The sequence below is a fragment of the Silurus aristotelis genome, assembly GCF_946808225.1.
Source record: "Silurus aristotelis genome assembly, chromosome: 10".
Classification (NCBI taxonomy): domain Eukaryota; kingdom Metazoa; phylum Chordata; class Actinopteri; order Siluriformes; family Siluridae; genus Silurus; species Silurus aristotelis.
Window position 1 is genome coordinate 3337477 of NC_139583.1, and position 22877 is coordinate 3360353.

Here is a 22877-nt window from a genome sequence, read left to right on the forward strand (position 1 = left end):
AGTCCACTGATGTAGTAGTGTTGCATTTACCAAAGACTTTGTATAAAATTGGGTACAATAAACATAAACCACGACTAAATACTGAGATACATAATACATTCTCCTATTGTTAAATAAAGGGGGATGTTTAAAAAGAGGTAATAAACTTATTGCACAACATGCTGTCTAGTGTTACACACATCAGTCATCTGCTTTTAGTGCTTTACACATATACACACACATGGGCTATTACTGTGTGTGATCATTAATAAAAACCGATAAGAAATGGGAATGGAAATATAACTTTGAAGCGGGTTTTGAAGGCTTTGAAGACAAATGCAAGAATTAAAATTTTTTTATCAACAATTTTTCAATAAAGGAAAACTAATATGAGGTTTCTTGAAATGCATTTTAATCAGTCAAGTGTGACACACTCTTACTTATAAATCAAAATAGTAATGTAATTGAGAAATTTAGTTATTTTTCAACCTTTTTGATGTCATTAAAGGGAAAATCAGGCATACATAAATCATTAGTGAGGCTGTTGCAGAAACTAAATAATATGCATTAAGGTTTAATTCACATTTCACACCACCCATTTTACACTTTCTGCACTTTCCATCAGAATTCCCAAATCAACATAATATCCTTTGTGCAATATGAGAAAGACTACTTTTGACTGATTATATGGTCAATATGTTCTTTTTTGTGTTCTTGTCTGGTCTCATTAGGATGATGTAACATTTTGGGGCAAAGATACACAGCAGAAGGCCGTAACTTGAGGTTAGGATGGCAAAGACCTCCACAGCTACCGTGTATTTCCCTGGAGAGCTGACGTATGCTGGAACAAATGCGATCCACACAGCACAGAAGATCAACATGCTGAAAGTGATGAATTTGGCCTCATTAAAATTGTCCGGAAGCTTCCGGGCTAAGAAGGCCAGCAGGAAGCAAACAGCAGCCAGTAGGCCGATGTAACCCAGAACCAGAGAGAAACCTGCCATTGAGCCTACAGCACACTGAAGTACCACCCGTGCTCCAAGCTCACCTCCTGCACTTTCTGTGGGTAAAGAAGGTGCTAGAACCAGCCATAACACACAGATCCCCACTTGTATCAGCGTACAGAGGAAAATACCTGCCCTCTGCTGATGAGGACCAAAGTATCGCATCACATTTGAGCCAGGAAGAGTTGCTCTGAAAGCCACCAGCACCACCACTGTCCTACTGAGAACACAAGCCAGACACACCACAAAACTGATCCCAAACAGAGTATGGCGTAGCATGCAGGACCAAGGCGCCGGCCGGCCAATAAAAGCCAGCGTACACAGGAAACAGAGTTTAAGTGAGAATAACAGCAAAAAGCTTAGTTCGGAGTTGTTGGCACAGACCAGGGGTGTGTCTCGATGACGGACAAAGGCAGCCAGGACAGTAATGGTAAGAGCTGCTCCAGCAGCTGAAAGCACAGAGAGAATGATGCCCATGTTATCTTCAAAGGTCAGGAACTCCACTATCATTGGGATGCACTCTGTATGATCAGTGTTGGACCAAAATCTCTCAGGACATTTGGTGCATTCTGGAGAGTCTGGAGAGAAACATGACTAGTAGCATTTAACTCATTTGTGAGAAGTGGCAGTACATTTTAGGGTGTATATTTAAGTGGCATTTGTTAGGCATAACTTTCACCAGAACATCACAATATATACAGTGGAATTTGCTAACCCACCTCACAATCCCATTTAAAGGTTTTTCTGATTTTTTTCATCATAGAGTTAGCAAATATACTGTATTAAATATGATTTAGCAGCATCTATAGGATCCATAGCATCCAGAGTATAATTTATGAGGGGCATTCAAGTCAAAACAGGAGTTTAAACATTTTGCACATTTTGCCGGCCTGTCCAGAGAGCATTAATCAAGATGCTATTCAACAGTGTGTGTTGATAAACTTGTAATTGAAGGTGTAAAACCTGTGGATATCTACAGAAGACTTCAAGCACAGTACGGTGAGACGCTAAGCGGCAGTGACATTTGAATGGGTAAACCTTTTCGCAGATGGTTGTACATGTGTCAGTGATGGTTCCCTGCTGATGAAGTGAAGTGGGCTGTACTAGAATGGTTCAGCTGACAAATCTTTCTATGTCGAATCGTTTATTTTATAAACTCAAAAATCTCTATTTGACTCGAAAGCCCCTTATAATTTACCAGACCATATCAGTGTATATCACAATATAGAATAAAGTAAAAACTGAATTTTTGTAGGAATGTAAGTACATGGTTAACATGGCTAAGTGAATGGAGTAAAATGTCAATTTTTGTTACAAAAGCCATTCAATAAGCTGTAAAAGCAACTCATTAAACTTAGATGTTTCAAACACTGCATGTTAAATGGATTCTCACATCATTGTAGATTTTGTTAACATTGTAGGCTTAAGATGAAGGCTGTAGGTTGTTGTTGTTTTTTTTTTGGTGTCTATCATGTTTATTTTACTTTATTTGTAAATGTAATATCAATGGGACACAAATACTACAGCAGTTTTGCACTCACCCTTTATGTTAATAGCATTTTAGATTAACGTTTGTTTTCTAAGGGTGAGCAAATTAACTGTTGGCAGGTAAAACAATGAGCTGAGCATTGGTTTGCTAATATTTGTGCTGTGTACTCAGTGCTAAAAAATAAATGTGTCATGTACAGTACCAGTGGCATTGCTGATTTCTCCTGGTGCACATTGTACACAATCATAGCAGCAGATAGGCTTTCCTTTCTGTACAGCTTTCCTGCTGCCTGGGGGACAACTCTCACTGCATATAGACACAGGTACCTAGAGAGCAGAGATAAATGTGGATTGGATTTATAAAAGTATTTTAGGTTTTATTTATTTAGCTCAAATATTATTGACCAGATTTGGAACTATAGGTTTTGTACCTGACTTAATTCACCTCTTTATACCACCACTATCACTTCGCAATTATAGGAACCATCAATACTATGCAAAAACCCAATATAACAACACATGGCATTACAGAGAGAGAGGCATTTCACATACGGGGGGTGAATACCATTTTACTAAAGCAAGAAACCCAGTTAAGACTCCAAAACTCTACGCTACAACCACAACTGTGCACCTACATCATCTGGAGCAGTTCAGAATCAGTATCTGTCTAATAACATGACAAAAACATAAAAATGTAAATAAAATACAACCTATTTACCAGAGATGCAGACTAATAATATATAGCGCCCCTTAGAGGCTGTAATCCAGTGGTGCCGCTTGTATTTACTGGTCTGGAAGTGGAGAACAAACCCATTCCCAGGCTGAGACAAGCTAGCTAGCTTTGGGGTTGGCCGACCTCCTCACGATGTCTAGCTTTTCTTCAAAATGGATTTTTAAGAATGTCTGAGACCGAATCAACAATGTAACAGTTTCCCTCTGACCAACCAATCAGAGGATAGAAAAATGCTGATGCTTTTCTGGGTCAGCTAGCTGCCCTGTGAGGCAAATTTAAAATCTGACTGGGTAAAGAAACAGACCTATTGATAATAAAGACTATGGTAAAAAAAGATTAGCAGTACTGACTTTAAAGGCCCTGGGCAGATTAGATTGACATGGCAGCACATAGAGGCTGAAATCTGATTGGACAAAAAAATCTAACATCCACATACAAGTACTGGAAGCAGTGCAGCCAAGAGAAACGCTACGAAATGAAGAGAACTATTGGGAATAAATTAATACAATTTAATGGAACAAATATTAGAATTTGTGTTGTAAATGGAGATCAGTGCTTCTGATAGTGTTTATGACAGCAGAGAAGGATTTGCTGGCCCTGACCGCCTACCACTGGTAGATTCCTATTGTGTAAGATGAATCAACATTGGTTTCTAATTGAGGCATAACTCAACACACTAGTTAGGCAGTCGAGATAAAAATAAAGCAATTTATTTTCCCCCATAGAGTTAATAATTGTGCTCTGCACACACACACACACACACACACACACACACACACACACACACACACACACACACACACACACACACACACACACACACACAGAAAAATCCTGATATACTTTTCTGTGTTTGATCCAGGTCGTTCACTTGAAATATCTGTGTTATTCCTTAGATTGCTGATAATTTACAATAACTCAAGCTCAAACTTACAACCCAGCAATTTTAGTGTGCATCAGTTATGACGGATACTGAAAGAACCCAAAGTAAAAGTTGCATTCTTACCGTATTACCCCAAGCCCCTCCCCAGAACACCTTACTAAGATCCAGCTGAAAGTCTTTTTGTGGTCCATTCGCAGCATCAAACTGTCCTACTTTGACAATCTTCATTGTTTCTTCTGCCTCTACATGCCAGTTAATGATGTCATACGAGGCGGATGGATCCCCGTTTTCATCAAAACCGATCATTTCACCTACCGGTGTTGTAAACTGGACCGCCTTCAGGTAGTGTAGAAACTAAAAACAAAACATACAATCTTGCAATCATAGAGGCTATGATTACAGTTACAACAATCATACAAAATGCAATTGCAATTACCCATGCAATCTACAATTGCACTATATAAACTAATATTATGATTAAATGCACATAAATGTAACTAACTGATTACAATGTAGTACTTTTACAAAACATTAGAAAACTGTCAATCTTACTGTTGAAGTATTTTCTTCACCTGTTTAGGTTTTATTGCTTTAATATCAGGACATTCTCCTTTTTCAAAAGGTCCTTTTCCAGACTGACATGCCACCATGTCCTGAATTGCATTTGCAATGGCATACACAGCCTTATACACATTATATATGATATCAAAATAGGCCTCTCCACCTTTTACTTTCTCCAAGCCTGTGCACTGTTGTCTTTGAGGTCCTGATTGAATTTGCTCCCCAAATCTACATCCAAACACATCCTCCCAAACATTCTGCACAAGTGGCTCCATTAAGTGTTCCTCTGTGCTCAGTTGAGTCAAGTAGGAGTCCAGACCCTGGATATCAACCCGCCTCAGAGAAAAACCAAGAGTCCCTGCTAAGGAGATACCACTCCAAGCAGAGTAATGGACAGAGGTGCTCCATGCTTCAGTGGCAATCCACTGTCTCTCAGTAGCATTTATCCTCACCACTTCTCTCAGCAAGACCTCCATATCAGGATCTATAGCAAAGGTTACGACCACACGAGCTGTCGAACTTTTGATCCTCTCTACAATGCGTTGAATCCTACTGAGTGCATGGGATTTAGGGATGACCTCATGGTAGTCCACACACACTCCTGAACCCTTTAGTTCCTTTAGCAGCAGCTGTATACCACTTTTGCCATATGCATCATCTCCAGACACAACCCCAACCCAGGTCCAGCCCATCAGGTACAACAACCGGGCCATGGCTTTAGCCTGGAAGGCATCGCTAGGAACTGTGCGCAGAAAGGTTGGGTACTTGTTGCGATCACTGAGGCATGCACAAGAGGCAAGGTAGCTTATCTGGAGTAACAAAAGCAGATCAGAAAAATAAAATCAGTTTTTACTTTGTTATAGAATAAAATATTTTTTTAGGAATTTTTTATTTACCATTGGGATGCCAAAAACACTCAATGTATCAGCCACAACTATGGAGGCAGAAGAGCGTGCATCACCAATGATGACAGGTACACTGGGAGCTGTGGTACACTCTTCCCCAGACACTGTCTCCTCCTGTCCGGTCACCATCGCCAGTGCAGCACTTAGTGTATTTCTCTCAGCCAAGCATGTATCTGCAGCAAGGTAACCCAGTGTGAAGTTCGGTAAAAGAGACTGGTTCCGATTAATTTCCTCCACTGCAAAGATCATGGTTTGCAGCCAACGGTAAGTTTGTAATTCAACACTAAGACATCAATAATGAAAATGAAACATATTATTATTAAGTGCAGTGTAAACGCAAAAATGAATCTCATTAAGGGTTTTTGAATCCAACTAATTACACCCCTAATATTCTTAGAGCTTCTCTCACACAAATCTCACACAATCTTATTTCCATAAACTTTTTTCATTTTAAAGAAAAATAGTTCTTACCTCTGGCATTGGCTTTCCTGCACTCTCTGGAGGAACATGTGATCAGGTTCAGGGGCTTCAAGATAAATTGGAAAGAGACCCCCAATAATCACATCTCCTTCCTTATACAGGGTTCTGGAGACAGGCCTGACCTGCAAAGTGCAGGAAAGTCTAGCAGAGTAAACCCAGATGGGCCAAATCAGGAGCCCTAGTGCCCACAGCCAGGCATCCACAGTCATCACCTAACTAGAGATATGGAGAGAGAGGAGTTAAAGCAACATAAAGCAGGCCTATGCATCTCCTGCAGAGACAGGTAGTGAGAAGTGTTGCTGTTTAGTAGAGGTAAATTTGCCCAGAGCAAAAAAACATTTGGGGTCATTCTGGGAAATCCTTGTGGAGCTTGAGTAATTTTCTGGCCCAGTGAAACAACTAATGATCAAGGTATTTTTTCTCTTTGTCTCTTCAAACAGAAAAGGTTGGATGTATCAGATCAACCGCAATAAGTGAAATATTTTTCGAAAATGTATTGTATTCTGAAGTTTTTCAAACACTAATATGTTAGACAAATGTTTTATTTATTTATTTTTATTTTATTTTTTATTTTGAAGAAAATTGGATAATTAAATCAAATCAAACAATCGGTGTGACATCATGGATAATTACTTTGTTTTTATTGAAAGCAGTAAACACCTTTTTTTCTGTGCTATATTTCTCTTCCTTTTGACTTACACATCATGACTCAGATACTGTATATTCAAAGAAATGACCTCATGCAGTGGACTTCTTCAATTGTAAAAAGAAACCAGAACCAGTTAAATGAATAAAATGGGGCCCGTGTGTAAGCACATAGAACTGTAAACTGACACTGCTAAATAAGTAATGTCTGAATGCTAATTAACCCTAAAAATACTTTCCACTTTCAACAAAAGGCACCCTAAGTTTGCATTTGGTGTTTTACGTTATATTGTAACCATTTTTATTAGCACCAAAATTAGCACTTTCCAAGTTTGTAGAATTCGAGTTATATTTATATTAAGTTTGTAATCTTGCGTACCAGTGTAGATTTATTCATTACTAGAGATTTAAAGCACTTTGTACGTCGCTCTGGATAAGGGCGTCTGCTAAATGCCGCAAATGTAAATGTAAATGAAAATTTGAAACTATAGACTTGTATAAAATCACAGGTTTGTTATTATACACTCATTCCGATAGGTTGGAATGTATCCTACTGTAGAACACATTGCATTCCGGGATAAATATTTTCATGCAAATTTCAAGTTCTAAAAGTTTCCATATCTAAGTTCATACACTTTACCTTGTCGTAATGAGAGGAACGTAGTTCTCTACCAGTGGGTGACGCAGGTAAGTATCGGTAAAAAGAAAAAGAATGGAAAAGCAAACTAAAGGCAAGCAGTCTTTCAGTCTATGTGTAGTTTGTCTGGGAGCGGAGCATGCTCGGTGAAGTGATGAGGTGAAGTGGCGTTTAAGGTCATGTGGTTTGCAAATGAACTTGGCAGAGGGAATAAAAATGAGCTTGTCCCTTGCTTTTTCCTCACCTGCCAGATTCAGTTCCTTCGCCCATTCTTTGGTGTTTTTTTACCCCTGTGAAGAGGTGTGTGTGTGTGTGGGGGGGGTGTTAAGGTGGATGCTTTTTTGGAAGGTGTCTCCACAACCAGTTCATTTCAAGGAGCCTTTGGCGGTAGAAACATGTGCTCTAGTTAAGCTCAATATCGCTTGGCCAGCAGAAAGTCAGGAACAGCGTCCCCTAAATAAGTTGGACAAGCATTTCCTGTGACTGAGATCACTGACTCCATGCCGGGGCCTGCCCTTTAACTCGGATCTGCACAATGAGGTGTCCAGGCCTTGGGTCAGCCCTTATTTGGCCCACCCCTTCAGAGGTTCTTTGGACGATTGGACGATCCCCCAGGTTGAAGAGACGCTGGCCGGCTATCTGTCCCCAGGTGCTGCGTCGTCCCTGAAAGCCCCGGTGCTTTCAACCAAGACTCTTTGAACCTCCTCAGCGGCTGTTTGCACACCATGGCGGTCCTGTGTGAATACCAGGCTGACATGCTGAAGGAGATAGACAAGGGAGAAGAAAGTAGTAGAGCTGCATCATGCTACGGACTTGGCTTTCAGGGCCACCAAGAAGACCGCTAGGGCCATAGGCCCTGGTGGCAGTGGAGAGGCACCTCTGGTTGACCCTGCCCAATCTCTCTGACAGGGACAGAGCCGTCCTTCTAGATGCCCCCGTAGAGCCCACTGGCCTGTTTGGTGACACTCTTACTACGGTCATTGACAGGTTTCAGGAGGCAAAGAGGCAGTCGGCTGCATTTCAGCGCTTCCTCCCTGGTCGCACGCCTCTTTTCAGTGCCTTTGGGAGATTGCCATATTAACCGTGCCACCTCCGGAGCTTTATGGCACACCGATCTCCAGCAAGTGCCTCCCTCAGATTCGGTCCAGAAACATAGCGGATTTGGGGGGCTCACCGCCTCTCTGGAGGCTCCCAGGACAGCTTCAGGGCATTGCTCAAGCTGCTTTAGGCACACCAGAGGTCAGTCTCGAATAGTACACTCATTCCCAAAGCGTTGTTGACGCAGCTCAAGTTTCCGAAGAGGAACGTCTCTGGGTTACATATGTAACTCTTATTCCCAGAGGGAAAGAGACGCTACGTCTCGGTGCCACACTCCCTGCATCCCTGCAAGCACAACTTTCACTATCGAAGCTAGCTAGTTATGTTAATGACTGTGTTTCAAGCTACATATAATTACTTAATCCTACACCTGACTCTGATCTTACAGAATGCCTGACTTTGAATAAGTGTACAAAGTATGCAAAAGTAAGAATTTAAAGCCAACAAATAGTCACACTATATACTGATTTGATCTGGATTTTCCATTTTCTTTTTACTTTGTTAACACTCACTTTACAGCATCTTTTCAAAACTGCCTAACATGTTTGCACTGTACTGTAAAGGCAGACTCCTTTAGTCAAGGCCAACATGTCAGAGTTGAGCTTCCTTTTTGTGCTGTCACTCAAACTCTGTGTTCTCTGGTGTTTGTGGGTCAGACCTCATTATGGTCATGCAGGCTACAGCAAGCAGCAATCGGGATCAGTTTTGTTAGCTGCATCCTGGTCAAAACTGTTATTTGACATAGTAAAGAAACAGGATCTCCAGATCTCAGGATCTGTAGTCACTGCCCTTACTTTAATAATGTTAATAAACCCTTTTTTCAGTAAGTGACTTTAAGGGAATTGTGAATGGGTAAAATTATGTCAGTTGATATTTAATATATTTTATGACTACATATAGAGTACAAATGAACAGTTTTCACTGTTTATAATTGCAATTTATATGATAGTCATTCCAGTTTTTACAGAGTGCTTAAATTAAATTTAACTCAGTTTATTAATTTTTAGTTTATCATTTCTTCATGAAATCAAAAGTAAGATAATAATGATAATATAATAATAATCATAATCATAACAATAGATATTATTAACATTGGTAATGCAGATTTCAACTTCATTTTAACTGTAATTTATTTTCTGTAGCTTTACCCTATATACATTTTTTTGTCATTTAGAATTTATTATAGTTTAAACTTGAAGCCTATTGTGTCACACTGAAGTTATTAAATGTTTTATGATAAAGACATCCAAAACATACTACTCTATGACCATGAATCTTCTAAATCTTTTCCACTAATTAAGAAAAAGGTATCTACAAATGCTAGATAGGTGGTTATTTTCCACTCAACCAGCACGGTCTCTTTGATATCTTCAAAATACTAAGTACTTCAGTACTTCTTCAAATATACATATGTCAGCATTTCTTCTAAAGCAAAAAATATTTCTGAATAGTTGCAACTAACAGATAGAAGAAGAAAAATTATATTATGTTTGACAAGCTTGATCCAGAAACCTTAAAACTTTAAGACTTTTTTATAAAGTTGGATACAATAAACATTAACCACTTAACTGAATTCTGATAACTGAATGTTGAATGCTAAAAACTTACTTAAACAGCATACCATCTTGTGTTACACACATCAGGTATGGTCTATTAGTGTCCCACACATACGCACACGCACACGCACACACACCCACACGCACACGCACACACACACACACACACACACACACACACACACACACACACACACACACACACACACACACACAGGCTATTACTGTGTATGATCATCAATGATATTGAACATTTTAATGAGAGTGAAAATGTACAAATAAAATGCTTTTTTTTTTTTTAAACTGAAGCATTTATTAAATAAAATTTAACTAATATAAGGTTCTTTGAAATGCAATTTGATCAGCCAAGTATGACATTTTCATTTATGGATCAAAATAATGATATAATCGAGAAAACCTGTAATATATATATATATATATATATATATATATATATATATATATATATATATATATATAAATATATATATTAATCTTTTTACTGTCATTACAGAGGAATTCAGGCATAAAAATATTCATTAAATAAATGATAATTATTACTGAGCCTTTTTGTGTAAATTAAATGTGAAATAATATGTATTATAATAATAATCTGCATAGAGTTTTACTTCACATTTCACACTTTCTTCTTCAACATTCCCTAAATCAACATAAATTTGTTTGTGCAATATGTTGAAAACAGGTCTTTTCTTTGACTAATTATTTGGCCATCATGTTCTTTTTGGTGTTTTTATCTGGCCTAAGTAGGATAATGTAACACTTGGGGGCAAAGATACACAGCAGAAGGCCGTAACTTGAGGCTAGGATGGCAAAGACCTCTACAGCTACCGTGTATTTCCCTGGAGAGCTGACGTATGCTGGAACAAATGCGATCCACACAGCACAGAAGATCAACATGCTGAAAGTGATGAATTTGGCCTCATTAAAATTGTCCGGAAGCTTCCGGGCTAAGAAGGCCAGCAGGAAGCAAACAGCAGCCAGTAGGCCGATGTAACCCAGAACCAGAGAGAAACCTGCCATTGAGCCTACAGCACACAGCAGTACCACCCGTGCTCCAAGCTCACCTCCTGCACTTTCTGTGGGTAAAGGAGGTGCTAGAACCAGCCATAACACACAGATCCCCACTTGTATCAGCGTACAGAGGAAAATACCTGCCCTCTGCTGATGAGGACCAAAGTATCGCATCACATTAGAGCCAGGCAGAGTTGCTCTGAAAGCCACCAGCACCACCACTGTCCTACTGAGAACACAAGCCAGACACACCACAAAACTGATCCCAAAGAGAGTATGGCGTAGCATGCAGGACCAAGGCGCCGGCCGGCCAATAAAAGCCAGCGCACACAGGAAACAGAGTTTAAGTGAGAATAACAGCAGGAAGCTCAGTTCAGAGTTGTTGGCACGGACCAGGGGTGTGTCTCGATGACGGACAAAGGCAGCCAGGGCGGTAACGGTAAGAGCTGCTCCAGCAGCTGAAAGCACAGAGAGAATGATGCCCATGTTATCTTCAAAGGACAGGAACTCCACTATCATTGGGATGCACTCTGTATGATCAGTGTTGGACCAAAATCTCTCAGGACATTTGGTGCATTCTGGAGAATCTGGAGAGAAACATGACTAGTAGCATTTAATTGACCAGTGAGAACACTTATTAAGATCAACATTTTAGGTGCCATTTAGCTCTTTTTTAGTCCTATTTGTTCAAATAATTTACAAAAAAACTTACAATTTTAAATGCAGTTGCATTTTGCTAACTCATCTCAAGCAACAGTCTGATTTTAAAGGTTTTTACTGTGCCACAGCAGTATTGCACTCACCCTTTATTTTAATAGCATTTCAAATTTACATTGTTTTCTATGGGTCTGTTTGTTGTTTTCTAAGGTTTGGCTGCTGAAATAAAAAGCTGAGCTTTGGTTTGCTAATATTGTTTTGCTGTAAATAAAGTGCTGAAACAGAGCAACACATTTAACACTGGAAATTTAAATGTAATTGTCATGTACAATACCAGTAGCATTGCTGATTTCTCCTGGTGCACACGGTATACAATCATAGCAGCAGATAGGCATTCCTTTCTGTACAGCTTTCCTGCTGCCTGGGGGACAACTCTCACTGCATATAGACACAGGTACCTAGAGAGCAGAGATAAATGTGGATTGGATAAAAAAAAAAATATTTCAGAGAACACAATTGCTCATTTAATTAGCTCAAATGTTATTGAATTGGATAACTCTTGAACACAGAATTAGAACTATTGACTCTGTACATTCCTTTTATGTAAGATTAATAAACATTGGTTTGCTACATGCTTATCAGGCTGTCAAGATTGCATATAAATGTATTTTCCCCTGTGGAGTTAATAATTGAGTTCTTCGCGCACACACACACACACACGCACACACACACACACACACACACACACACACACACACACACACACACACGCGCACACACACACACACACACACACACACACACACACATCCTGATATACTGCTTCTGTGTTTCGAGCAAGTCTGTTCGCTTTAAATATCTCTATTATTCCTTTAAGTGGTGATTAAATACCATAACTCATCAATGCATCAGTGATAACGGATACTGCGAAAACCCAAATTCAAAATACTTACCTTATTACCCCAGCCCCCTCCCCAGAACACTTTACTAAGATCCAGTTGGAAGTCTTTTTCCGGTCCACTTGCTGCATCAAACTGTCCTACTTTTACAATCTCCACCGTTCCTTCAGCCCCTACATGCCAGTTAATGATGTCATACGAAGCAGATGGATCCCCGTTCTCATCGAAACCGACTATTTCACCTACCGGTGTTGTGAAATAGACAGCCTTCAGGTAGTGTAGAAGCTAAAAAGAAACAAATAAAAACAATCATTCAACATTAGAATTACATTACATTGGAATTACAGAAATAGAATTACATTAATTTCCCATTCAAAATTATAATATATAGTCTAATAATAATTAGGGCAAATAAATGTAACTAAGTCATTATATCTGAATACATTTACAAAAAAAAAGAAATATCTTCACCTGTTTAGGTTTTATTGATTTCATATCAGGACATTCTCCATTTTCAAAAGGTCCTTTTCCAGACTGACATGCCACCATGTCCTGAATAGCATTTGCAATGGCATACACAGCCTTATACACATTATATATGATATCAAAATAGGCCTCTCCACCTTTTACTTTCTCCAAACCGGTGCACTGTGGTCTTTGAGGTCCTGATTGAATTTGCTCCCCAAATCTACATCCAAACACATCCTCCCAAACATTCTGCACAAGTGGCTCCATTAAGTGTTCCTCTGTGCTCAGTTGAGTCAAGTAGGAGTCCAGACCCTGGATATCAACCCGCCTCAGAGCAAAACCAAGAGTCCCTGCTAAGGAGATACCACTCCAAGCAGAGTAATGGACAGAGGTGCTCCATGCTTCAGTGGCAATCCACTGTCTCTCAGTAGCATTTATCCTCACCACTTCTCTCAGCAAGACCTCCATATCAGGATCTATAGCAAAAGTTACGACCACACGAGCCTTCGAAATTTGGATCCTCTCTACAATGCGTTGAATCCTACTGGGTGCATGGGATTTGGGGATGACCTCATGGTAGTCCACACACACTCCTGAACCCTTTAGCTCCTTCAGCAGCAGCTGTATACCACTTTTGCCATATACATCATCTCCAGACACAACCCCAACCCAGGTCCAGCCCATCAGGTACAACAACCGGGCCATGGCTTTAGCCTGGAAGGCATCGCTAGGAACTGTGCGCAGAAAGGTTGGGTACTTGTTGCGATTACTGAGGCATGCACAAGAAGCAAAGTAGCTTATCTGGAGAAACAAAAGAAGATCAGATCAGAAAAATTAAATCAGTTTTTACTATAGAACAAAAAACTGTCTACATTATATCATTAAAAAAAAATTACAGCTGAATAGTGGACACTTTTCTTTACCATTGGGATGCCAAAAACACTCAATGTATCAGCCACAACTATGGAGGCAGAAGAGCGTGCATCACCAATGATGACAGGTACACTGGGAGCTGTGGTACACTCTTCCCCAGACACTGTCTCCTCCTGTCCGGTCACCATCGCCAGCGCAGCACTTAGTGTATTTCTCTCAGCCAAGCATGTATCTGCAGCAAGGTAACCCAGTGTGAAGTTCGGTAACAGAGACTGGTTCCGATTAATTTCCTCCACTGCAAATATCATGGTTTGCAGCCAACGGTAAGCTCGTAATTCAAATCTAAGACATCAATAATAAAAAGAATAAAAAAGGAGCATTATTAGTTAGTGCAGTGTAAATACTCTAGCCCTTTTTAGCTTTGGTAAACTCAATAGTTAGGTTGAACCTCGTTGAGTTTTTGACACATTTAAAGCCCAAACATTCTTAGACATTCCTAAACATTTTCCACGACTTGCACAAATCTCATAAACATTTTTCATTTTAAAGAAAAATAGTTCTTACCTCTGGCATTGGCTTTCCTGCACTCTCTGGAGGAACATGTGATCAGGTTCAGGGGCTTCATTATAAATTGGAAAGAGACCCCCAATAATCACATCTCCTTTCTTATACAGGGTTTTGGAGACAGGCCTGACCTGCAAAGTGCAGGAGAGTCCAGCAGAGTAAACCCAGATCGGCCAAATCAGGAGCCCTAGTGCCCACAGCCAGGCATCCACAGCCATCACCTGACTTGTGATATGGAGAGAGATTAGGCAACATAAAGCAGGCCCATGCATCTCCTGCAGAGACAGGTAGTGACAATTGTTCCTGTTTAGTAGAGGTAAATTTGCCCAGAGCAAACAACATCTGGGGTCATTTTGGTAAATCCTTGTGGAGCTTGAGTAATTTTCTGGCCCATTGAAACAACTAATAAACAAGGTATTTTTTTTCCTCATTATCATACAGAAGATGTTATATGTATCTGATGTATCTGGCAAATGATCTGAAATAATTTTTTTTTAATTGTATAAAAAAAAAAATCAGTTTGCCAAACAGTAATCTGTATGAATTATGTTTATTTGTTCAATGGTCTTTGATTTTAGTCAGTAGAAAAAATAGGACCAATTAAAACAAATGAAACAATCAGTGTTACATCATGGATAATTACTTTGTTTGTACTGATGGCTGTAAACAGATTTTTTTCTGCTCTGTATTTCTCTTTCTTTTGACATAAACATCATGACTCAGGTATATTCAAAGAAATTACCTCATGCATTGGCCTCCTTCAATAGAAATGAGAAACCAGACACAAATAAATCTGTCTGTGTTATTTTTTCATTGCTGTGCTGGTTTAAGTCTCTAAATATGAAAAGCCAAAAATTGTCTGTGGGGGGATTGTTTACCAGGAAAGGTAAATGATGGGGAGGAAGCAGATGACTATGGCAAAAGTTACAACATAGACAGGTTTTGTGTGAAGCCCAGATAATTTTGTTAGATGATTCCCATCCTATGTATCATGGGTTTCACTTTCTTACTACTGGCATTTGTTATATAACTCCTCAGCAACACCTAAGCAGGGAGACTGGGTAGTGTTCTTGGCATGGCAAGAAGTCTGGGTGGGGGAAAGTAATGATGGTGGTGAGGCCAAAGGGGAAAGCAACAATGGCGGTGAGGCCAGAGAGGGCAGCGAAAACAGCCAAGCAGATAGACAAAGTGACACTCTCAGCTAAACCAGCAAGTGAAGTGACATCCTTAATAGCAAATGGTGGGTGAAAGAATTATTTTACAAGGTGGGATGGTAGAATGCCATCCTTAGCTGGTTTTGGAGGCGGATCGATATCATCAGCAAACCCTTAGCAGGGTAACAAGGCTGTGCAATGCTCAGGTTCCTCTCCTAGAGAGCAGCATATATCCTGGGCCACTTGAACGAAACAGCAGACACCCTGTTGAGACAGGGGTTTAGATCCGGGGAATGGCGGCTCCATCCTCATGTGGTGGAGCAAATTTGGGAGGAATTCGCCAAGGCTCAGATGGACCTGTTCATGTCTCTAAAGACGTCGCGCTGTCCCCTCTGGTTCTCCCTTACCCCTCCAGCCCCATCAGGACCCCATGGTGCAGGTGTGGCCGAGGCTCCCTGCGAACAAGCAGACCTTCAGCAGGTGGATTATTGATGCCATTGCCTCCTCTAATGAGCCCTCTGGCGGTATTGGACTCTCGTTCCCAAAGCATTGTGATGCAGCTAGAGCTCCTAAAAGGGAATGTCTCTAGGTTATGTATGTAACCGTAGTTTCCGGTGAGAATGAGACGTTGCATCTCTATGCCACACTGCCGGTGAAGAAGAATCACAATCAATTTAATTTACCACAGGTCGACTCCAAACAAGACCTAGAAACAACTCAGCAATGATTAGGAGAAATTGAGAGAACCTGAACTAAATTTCCAATGTTGTTGGGTTTGAAAACTTGTGTTGATGTGTTATTTCATTTTTTCCTTTTTCATACATTTGTATACATTTCTAGAATTCTGTGTTCACCTTGTCATTATGGGTTACTTAGTGTAGATTAATGAGAAAAAAAATTAAAGTGCAAGGGGGTCTAAATACTTTCTGAATGCACTATGTATAGTTCATTTGACTAGTATTCAAGTATTGACTACAGATAACTTTGGTACTATTATGGTCTTTTGGTTTATGGTCTGTGATTTTTTTTTTATTTGTAAAATAGTTAAATGGGCATTTAAAATGACTTCTATAACTACGTTTTACCACATATAAACTGCATTTTGAACTATAATAAAATAATAAAAATATTACAATAAATATTTAAATTTCACAAATACATATTTACCCTTGTATATAAACTAAACCATTTGTGGTCCCTCTAGTGGTGTAAAAACTAGTCTTTATTTAACTTTCAACCATTCTGTCTTAATGTGTCCTCAAATAATTGCTACTTGCACATGGCTGACATCTGCTGGCGAAGAGTTGGTTTTGCAAGTCTGCACACTGTATGGATCTGTCGAGATAGTAAAGATAATTAAAAATGTATTTTTAAATATATTTTAATATATATAAATGTGATAAACTAGAAGAAGTATTTGAAATCTTATCAAATTAATAATAATTCACTACAGTTATGTAATCTGCTCTTGTTCTTGAAAACATTATTTGCTTGTGTTGTTTAAGGCCTTCCAGAAACTTTAATTTTGCATGTCATAGTAACTGTTTGTTAATTATAATTATATTTGTGTAATTATGTCTTGAAAGACAAACAGCTTGAAGTAATATTTTATTTGCATTTGCTCAGATTTTTTACATCAGCTCAAATATAGTGGTACAAAAATAAAAGTTTGAGAAGCATTTCAGATTGACCTCAAAATAATAATTTTATGAGATACATAAATGTGCAATGTATTAGAAAGAAATTCTGTACATAGAGTGAAGTAAGTACTGTTATACAATAAATATGGTCCATGATCCTGCCTATATAGAGCTACTGTATTACTGATCATAGGGCATTGAGAGTGCGATTCTTACAGTGCACTCACAATGTTGATAAAGAGAAATGTTCATGAAGAGTGGTCAGAGACCTCAGCTAACATTGCTGAAGGTCTCAAAATATATGTAAAACCACACATTTGATTGTCATTTTGTTTCTTTAAATAATATTATAAATGTTAATTTTACTACAAGGTTCGACATATATACCAGATTATATAGTTGGTTATTACAAATAAAATTTTGATATATATATATATATATATATATATATATATATATATATATATATATATATCTTCCCATGGGCTCACCACCTGCAGGAGGGACCGTAAGGGTTGGTGCTGTGAGGATTGGGCAGCAGTCGAAGGCGGGGCGAAGGCCTGCTTAGACTGCTGCCCCCGCGACCCGAATTACGGATAAGCGGGAGAAAATAAATGAATGAAAATATATATATATATATATATATATATATATATATATATATATATATATATATATATATATATATATATATATATATATATATATGTCCTCTTCTTTCGGTTTCTCCCAGTAGGGGACGCCACAGCGGATCATCTGTCTCCATACCTCCCTGTCCTCTGGTCTTCCTCTTTTCCTCCTTCCTGGTAGCTCCATCCTCAGCATTCTCCTACCGATATACCCCATGTCCCTCCTCTTATTGTCTCCAAAACATCATATATATATATATATATATATATATATATATATATATATATATATATATATATATATATACTGTATATACACACACATATATTGCCAAAAGTATTGGGACACCTGACCTTTCCTGCTATAAGTGTTTTTTTTTTTCCAAAATGTTACCACAAATCTGAAGGCTATAATAAAAATTAGCATTTACTTGAACTTGGAAACCCAAACCTGTTCCAGCATGGCAATGCCCCTGTGCACAAAGTGAGCTCCTTGAAGATCTGCTTTACATGCTTTGGAGAGGAAGATCTTGAGTGGCCTGCTATAGAGCTCTGATCTCATCCCTACTTCACCCCAGGTCTCCTTACCTACATCAGTACCTGCTTTTCATATTACCCTTGTGGCTGATGCACACTCCAATATCTAGTGGAACATTTTCCAAGAAAAGTGGGGTGAATTATAAGAGTGAAGTAGGACTAAATGTGGAATGCAATGCTCAAAAATCACATACCAAACTTATGACCAGGTGACCCAATAACTTTAGCAATGTAGTGTGTGTATTTACATATATACATACACACACATTATCTCATTTCATTGAAAGTGCAAATCTAGACCCTTAAACATTTAGCAGGTGCTTTGCCCATCATTTCCTTTTTAGTGTTTTTCTCTGGTTCCAATATGATGATATAACACTTTGGAACATATATGCATAATAGTAAACCAAAGCTTGATGCCAAAATGGCAAAAATCTCCACAGCTACAGTGAATTTTCCAGGAGAGCTGACATAAGCTGGAATAAAGGTGATCCATACTGCACAGAATATGAGTATACTAAATGTGATGAATTTGGCTTCATTGAAATTGTCAGGTAGCTTCCGGGCCAGAAAAGCCAAAATAAAACACAAAACAGCTAGAAGTCCTATATAACCCAGCACAGCCCAGAAACCTATAGCAGAACCTACATTACACTCTAATATGATCTTTTCCTTGTAATACTTCATATTCATGTAAGGAAAGGGAGGAGATATTGTTAACCAGAGTATACAAATAAGGACCTGTACAAGAGTGAAAGCAACTACACTGAGTCTCTGCTGTAGAGGCCCAAACCATTTCATGACATTGCTACCAGGAAGTGTAGCTCTGAAGGCCATTAACACCACCCCAGTTTTTCCCAGAACACAAGAAATACAGAGGACGAATGTGATTCCAAAAGCTGTGTGACGCAGCATACAGGACCATGCAGAAGGCTGAGCAATGAACGTTAGTGAACAGAGGAAACACAGAAAGAGTGAGAAAAGCAACAAAAAGCTCAGCTCAGAATTATTTGCTCTAACAATTGGGGTTTCCTTGTTTTTAAAGAAAATTACTGCAATGAAAATTGTAAAAGAAACTCCTAGCAAAGAAAATGCTACAAGGATGATTCCCATTAGTTCCTCAAATGACAGGAATTCCACCAGCTTTAACACACATGCAGATTTCTTGTCATTAGACCACAGTTCAGGTGGGCACTTGATGCAATTTATAGAATCTAAAAGAGGAAAAAAATAATATGAATTGATAAATTATTAACGTAATAAAAATTGATTTTTATTTTTGTGGATTATTTAAACTAAGCAATATGCAAAATACCTGTTATATTACTGATTTCCCCCTCTGCACATGATACACAGTCAAAGCAGCAGATTGGCCTTCCTTTCTGTACAGCTTTCCTGGTGCCTGGAGGGCAACTGGGACTACACACAGAGACTGGCACCTAAAATAAATATATTTTTAATTAATAGATTAATGACTGTAAAATATTCATTGTACATATCTATTCATATAGATTATTTTGTTTACCTCTGATTTATTGTGGGCCCAGGTTATACTGATGTTGTTAAATGACAACTGATTGTGTTTTTGCAGGGAGCTGTCATAGAAGCCCACTTTAACAAACACTGCTTTACCATCTTTGCTTTGTTGCCAGTTCAGTAATTCATACCTTGCTGCAGGGTCTCCATTTTTATCAAAATATACATCCTCTCCATTTGCACCGGTGAAACGGAGCTTCTTTAACTCATTCACTACCTAAACAAGGCATTTCAATCTCATTAGTGCCAAATATAAAGTACATGCTGTTCACCATATATTGTTACACTTACCTGCCATGGTTTATTAGTTATGTTTGCGCATGCAATAAGACCTTCTTGCTCACTTTCTCTCTTAGAACAACCGTATGTGTTATGCAGTGCATAAGCCACAGCATAAACAGCCTTGTAAACATTATTTGGAACTCGTAACTCTGAAACATCTGTGTAAAGGTTTTGAACTTGACTGAGACTTTCATTACCTTTGCACATTTGTTCTATCCTAACATTTTCTTGTGTGGGAAGCTTACATTCAAATATCGTCTCCCAAAGCTCTTTGAAAACAGTTGGATCAGTAGCTGGATTAAGTTTGGTCAGAAATTCCCATAGGCCATTGATTTGAGCTTTTGGCATAGCAAAACCCATTGATCCTTTCAGCAGATGTTGCCACTGGATATTAATTGGATCAGAAATCCAAGACTCACTTCCAATCCACTGAAACCCAGTCATGTTTTGTAAGGACATTTCCTTTAAAAGAACAGCAAAGTCCGAGTTTGAAACAAATGCTACAATAACTTTGGAGGTTGAAGCCTTAATCATCTCAACAACATTCAGAATTTTTTCTCTGGGTTCTGTTTTTAAGAATGCTTTGAAGTATTCAACACAGATTCCTTCTTCTTTGGCTGCAATGATAAATTCATTTAGACCATTGTTCCCATAGTCATTATTACTGCATAGGGCTCCTACCCAGGTCCAGCCAAAATGACTGACTAATTTAGCCAAAGCTCTGCTCTGAAAATAATCACTGGGAACAGTTCTGAAGAATGATGGATATTTCTTCTTGTTGCTTAAGCATGCACATGTAGCAAAATGACTGACCTGCAATATGTAGATTTTGTTTACATTTTGGTTATAATTTTTTATCAATAATTTGACAACAAAGGCATTGGATTGACAAGAATTTAAAATTAGATGGAGATAAAAGAAGAGATTTTACCACTGGTATGTGCAAAGGTCCCACATTAACAGAAATTGCCATAGAGGTGCTGGATGATGTTTCTCCTATGATTGCTTGAACTGTAGCAGGTTTGGAGCAAGACAATGCAGATGTATTTTCTCCATGGTCATTAACTAGAGACAATGATGCTTTTGTAGTTATTTCTACTGATGAACAGGAATCATAAATCTTATAACCCAATTTGACTCCAGGAAGAATATCAGTTCTGTTGTTGATTTCTTCAATAGCATATAACATAGTTTGCATATTTTGAAATTCACGGTAGCTTAAACTGCACGCAAAAGCAAAGAATGTTACAGTGATTTTTAATGAATAACACATGCATCAGTACATTAACAAGTTTATAAATCATTTTTAAATATTTCTGATCTTTTAACTTATAGATCTTACACCATTATTATAATTTCACTTACTAAATTCAAACATATTCTAATTATAATTGTGCCCTCACCTATTACATTTTGGTTTCCAGAGCCCAGATGTAAAAACATGCACTGTCTGCTCCACTTTGCCATGTAAGGTAAAGATACCTCCAATGAGTACATCGCCATCTTTGCTGAGTTGAGGTGGATTGGGCAGGCCTAGTAAGGTGCAGGGAGGATCAGCTGCTATGACCTGAGTGAATAAAAGCCATGTATGCAGGAACTTCATTCTCATCTCTCTCTAAATGCCTTGATAGCTGTTTAGCCATTTATATAATCCGTTTACTCACCTCCCTTGAGTTTAAGAAGTTCATTACCTCATTGTATTGTACTGATTACTAGGAGGGACACATTTGATTTAATACTGTAAATCTAAACACTCATCTATGTTGTCTTTTATTCAAGCATTCTTTCTATTTGTGACTTCTTTAAATGTGCCTTGCAGCATGGATGTTAGACTTAGATATTACATGCTGTATTCTCCTTTTTTTAATTTTACAACAAATTTCATAATATGACACAAACTGGATTTGTAAATTCATGTACATATTATGGACAAAGAATAAAGTGCTCATCAACCAGGGATGCACTTTTAATTAATAACCTGCTTATAGCCAAAGCTATTTCAAGACTACATCAGACCCATTCTAAATAGCATGCAGGTCTTGAGAAAATATGTCAGAATAAATGCAAAACAATGTCTCTGGGTTACGTATGTAACATTAGGTATCTGAGGGAACAAGACACTGTATCGGAACACTTTGGGAAGATGAACAAATTGTCCATGCTCTGAAATAATGTGTATTATCAGTCAAAATTGGTCATGGAGGGGTGGTGTCATGACCAGGAAGTATAAAATGCACATGGAGTGAAGCCAGCACCAGCTTCTGCAAAAGAAAAGGAATCGCTACAGGGACGCCTGCAGTGTGGCATAGACATGCAGCGTCTCTTTCCCTCAGTGAACTAGGGCTACATACATAACCCAGAGATGTTCTCTTTCAGGAACTTGTGTCCAATCAAGCCAGACTGACCAGTCCCTGCCTAATGTGTATGGGCACAGCTAGGTCAAAGTACAGAAGGGCCAGGAGTGGCACTGGAGTCCAGGTTGTAGAACCGGATGAAGTGGGGTAAACCAGTCTTAGGAGTTGCAGATGTCTTGGAGGGGTACTCTAGAGGAACAAGCCTTAGAGGCTGCCACACTCCGGGTCGAGTGGGCTCTGACTCCGAATGGAGCGGGGAGACCAGGGGACTCATAAGAGGATG

At 38.8% G+C, this 22877-nt stretch overlaps 3 protein-coding genes across 3 annotated transcripts; all 3 read right to left on the bottom strand.

Annotated features, from left to right (window-relative positions):
• Positions 1 to 662: 662 nt before the first annotated feature.
• On the bottom strand, positions 663 to 6242 carry LOC310732646 (extracellular calcium-sensing receptor-like; the record flags this gene model as incomplete). Its single annotated transcript, XM_083553264.1, has 6 exons — positions 663 to 1561; positions 2675 to 2798; positions 4211 to 4441; positions 4660 to 5457; positions 5545 to 5836; positions 6025 to 6242. 6 exons carry the CDS (start codon positions 6240 to 6242, stop codon positions 663 to 665), a joined length of 2562 nt encoding a protein of 853 aa, XP_083409390.1.
• A 4447-nt stretch (positions 6243 to 10689) lies between these two features.
• On the bottom strand, positions 10690 to 14680 carry LOC310732058 (extracellular calcium-sensing receptor-like; the record flags this gene model as incomplete). Its single annotated transcript, XM_083552288.1, has 6 exons — positions 10690 to 11588; positions 11993 to 12116; positions 12612 to 12842; positions 13029 to 13826; positions 13949 to 14240; positions 14463 to 14680. 6 exons carry the CDS (start codon positions 14678 to 14680, stop codon positions 10690 to 10692), a joined length of 2562 nt encoding a protein of 853 aa, XP_083408414.1.
• Positions 14681 to 18716: 4036 nt separating this feature from the next.
• LOC310732647 (extracellular calcium-sensing receptor-like) lies at positions 18717 to 21843 on the bottom strand (the record flags this gene model as incomplete). Its single annotated transcript, XM_083553265.1, has 6 exons — positions 18717 to 19636; positions 19738 to 19861; positions 19948 to 20175; positions 20250 to 21053; positions 21172 to 21463; positions 21644 to 21843. The coding sequence occupies 6 exons, from the start codon at positions 21841 to 21843 to the stop codon at positions 18717 to 18719; spliced, it is 2568 nt and encodes an 855-aa protein (XP_083409391.1).
• Positions 21844 to 22877: the final 1034 nt, after the last annotated feature.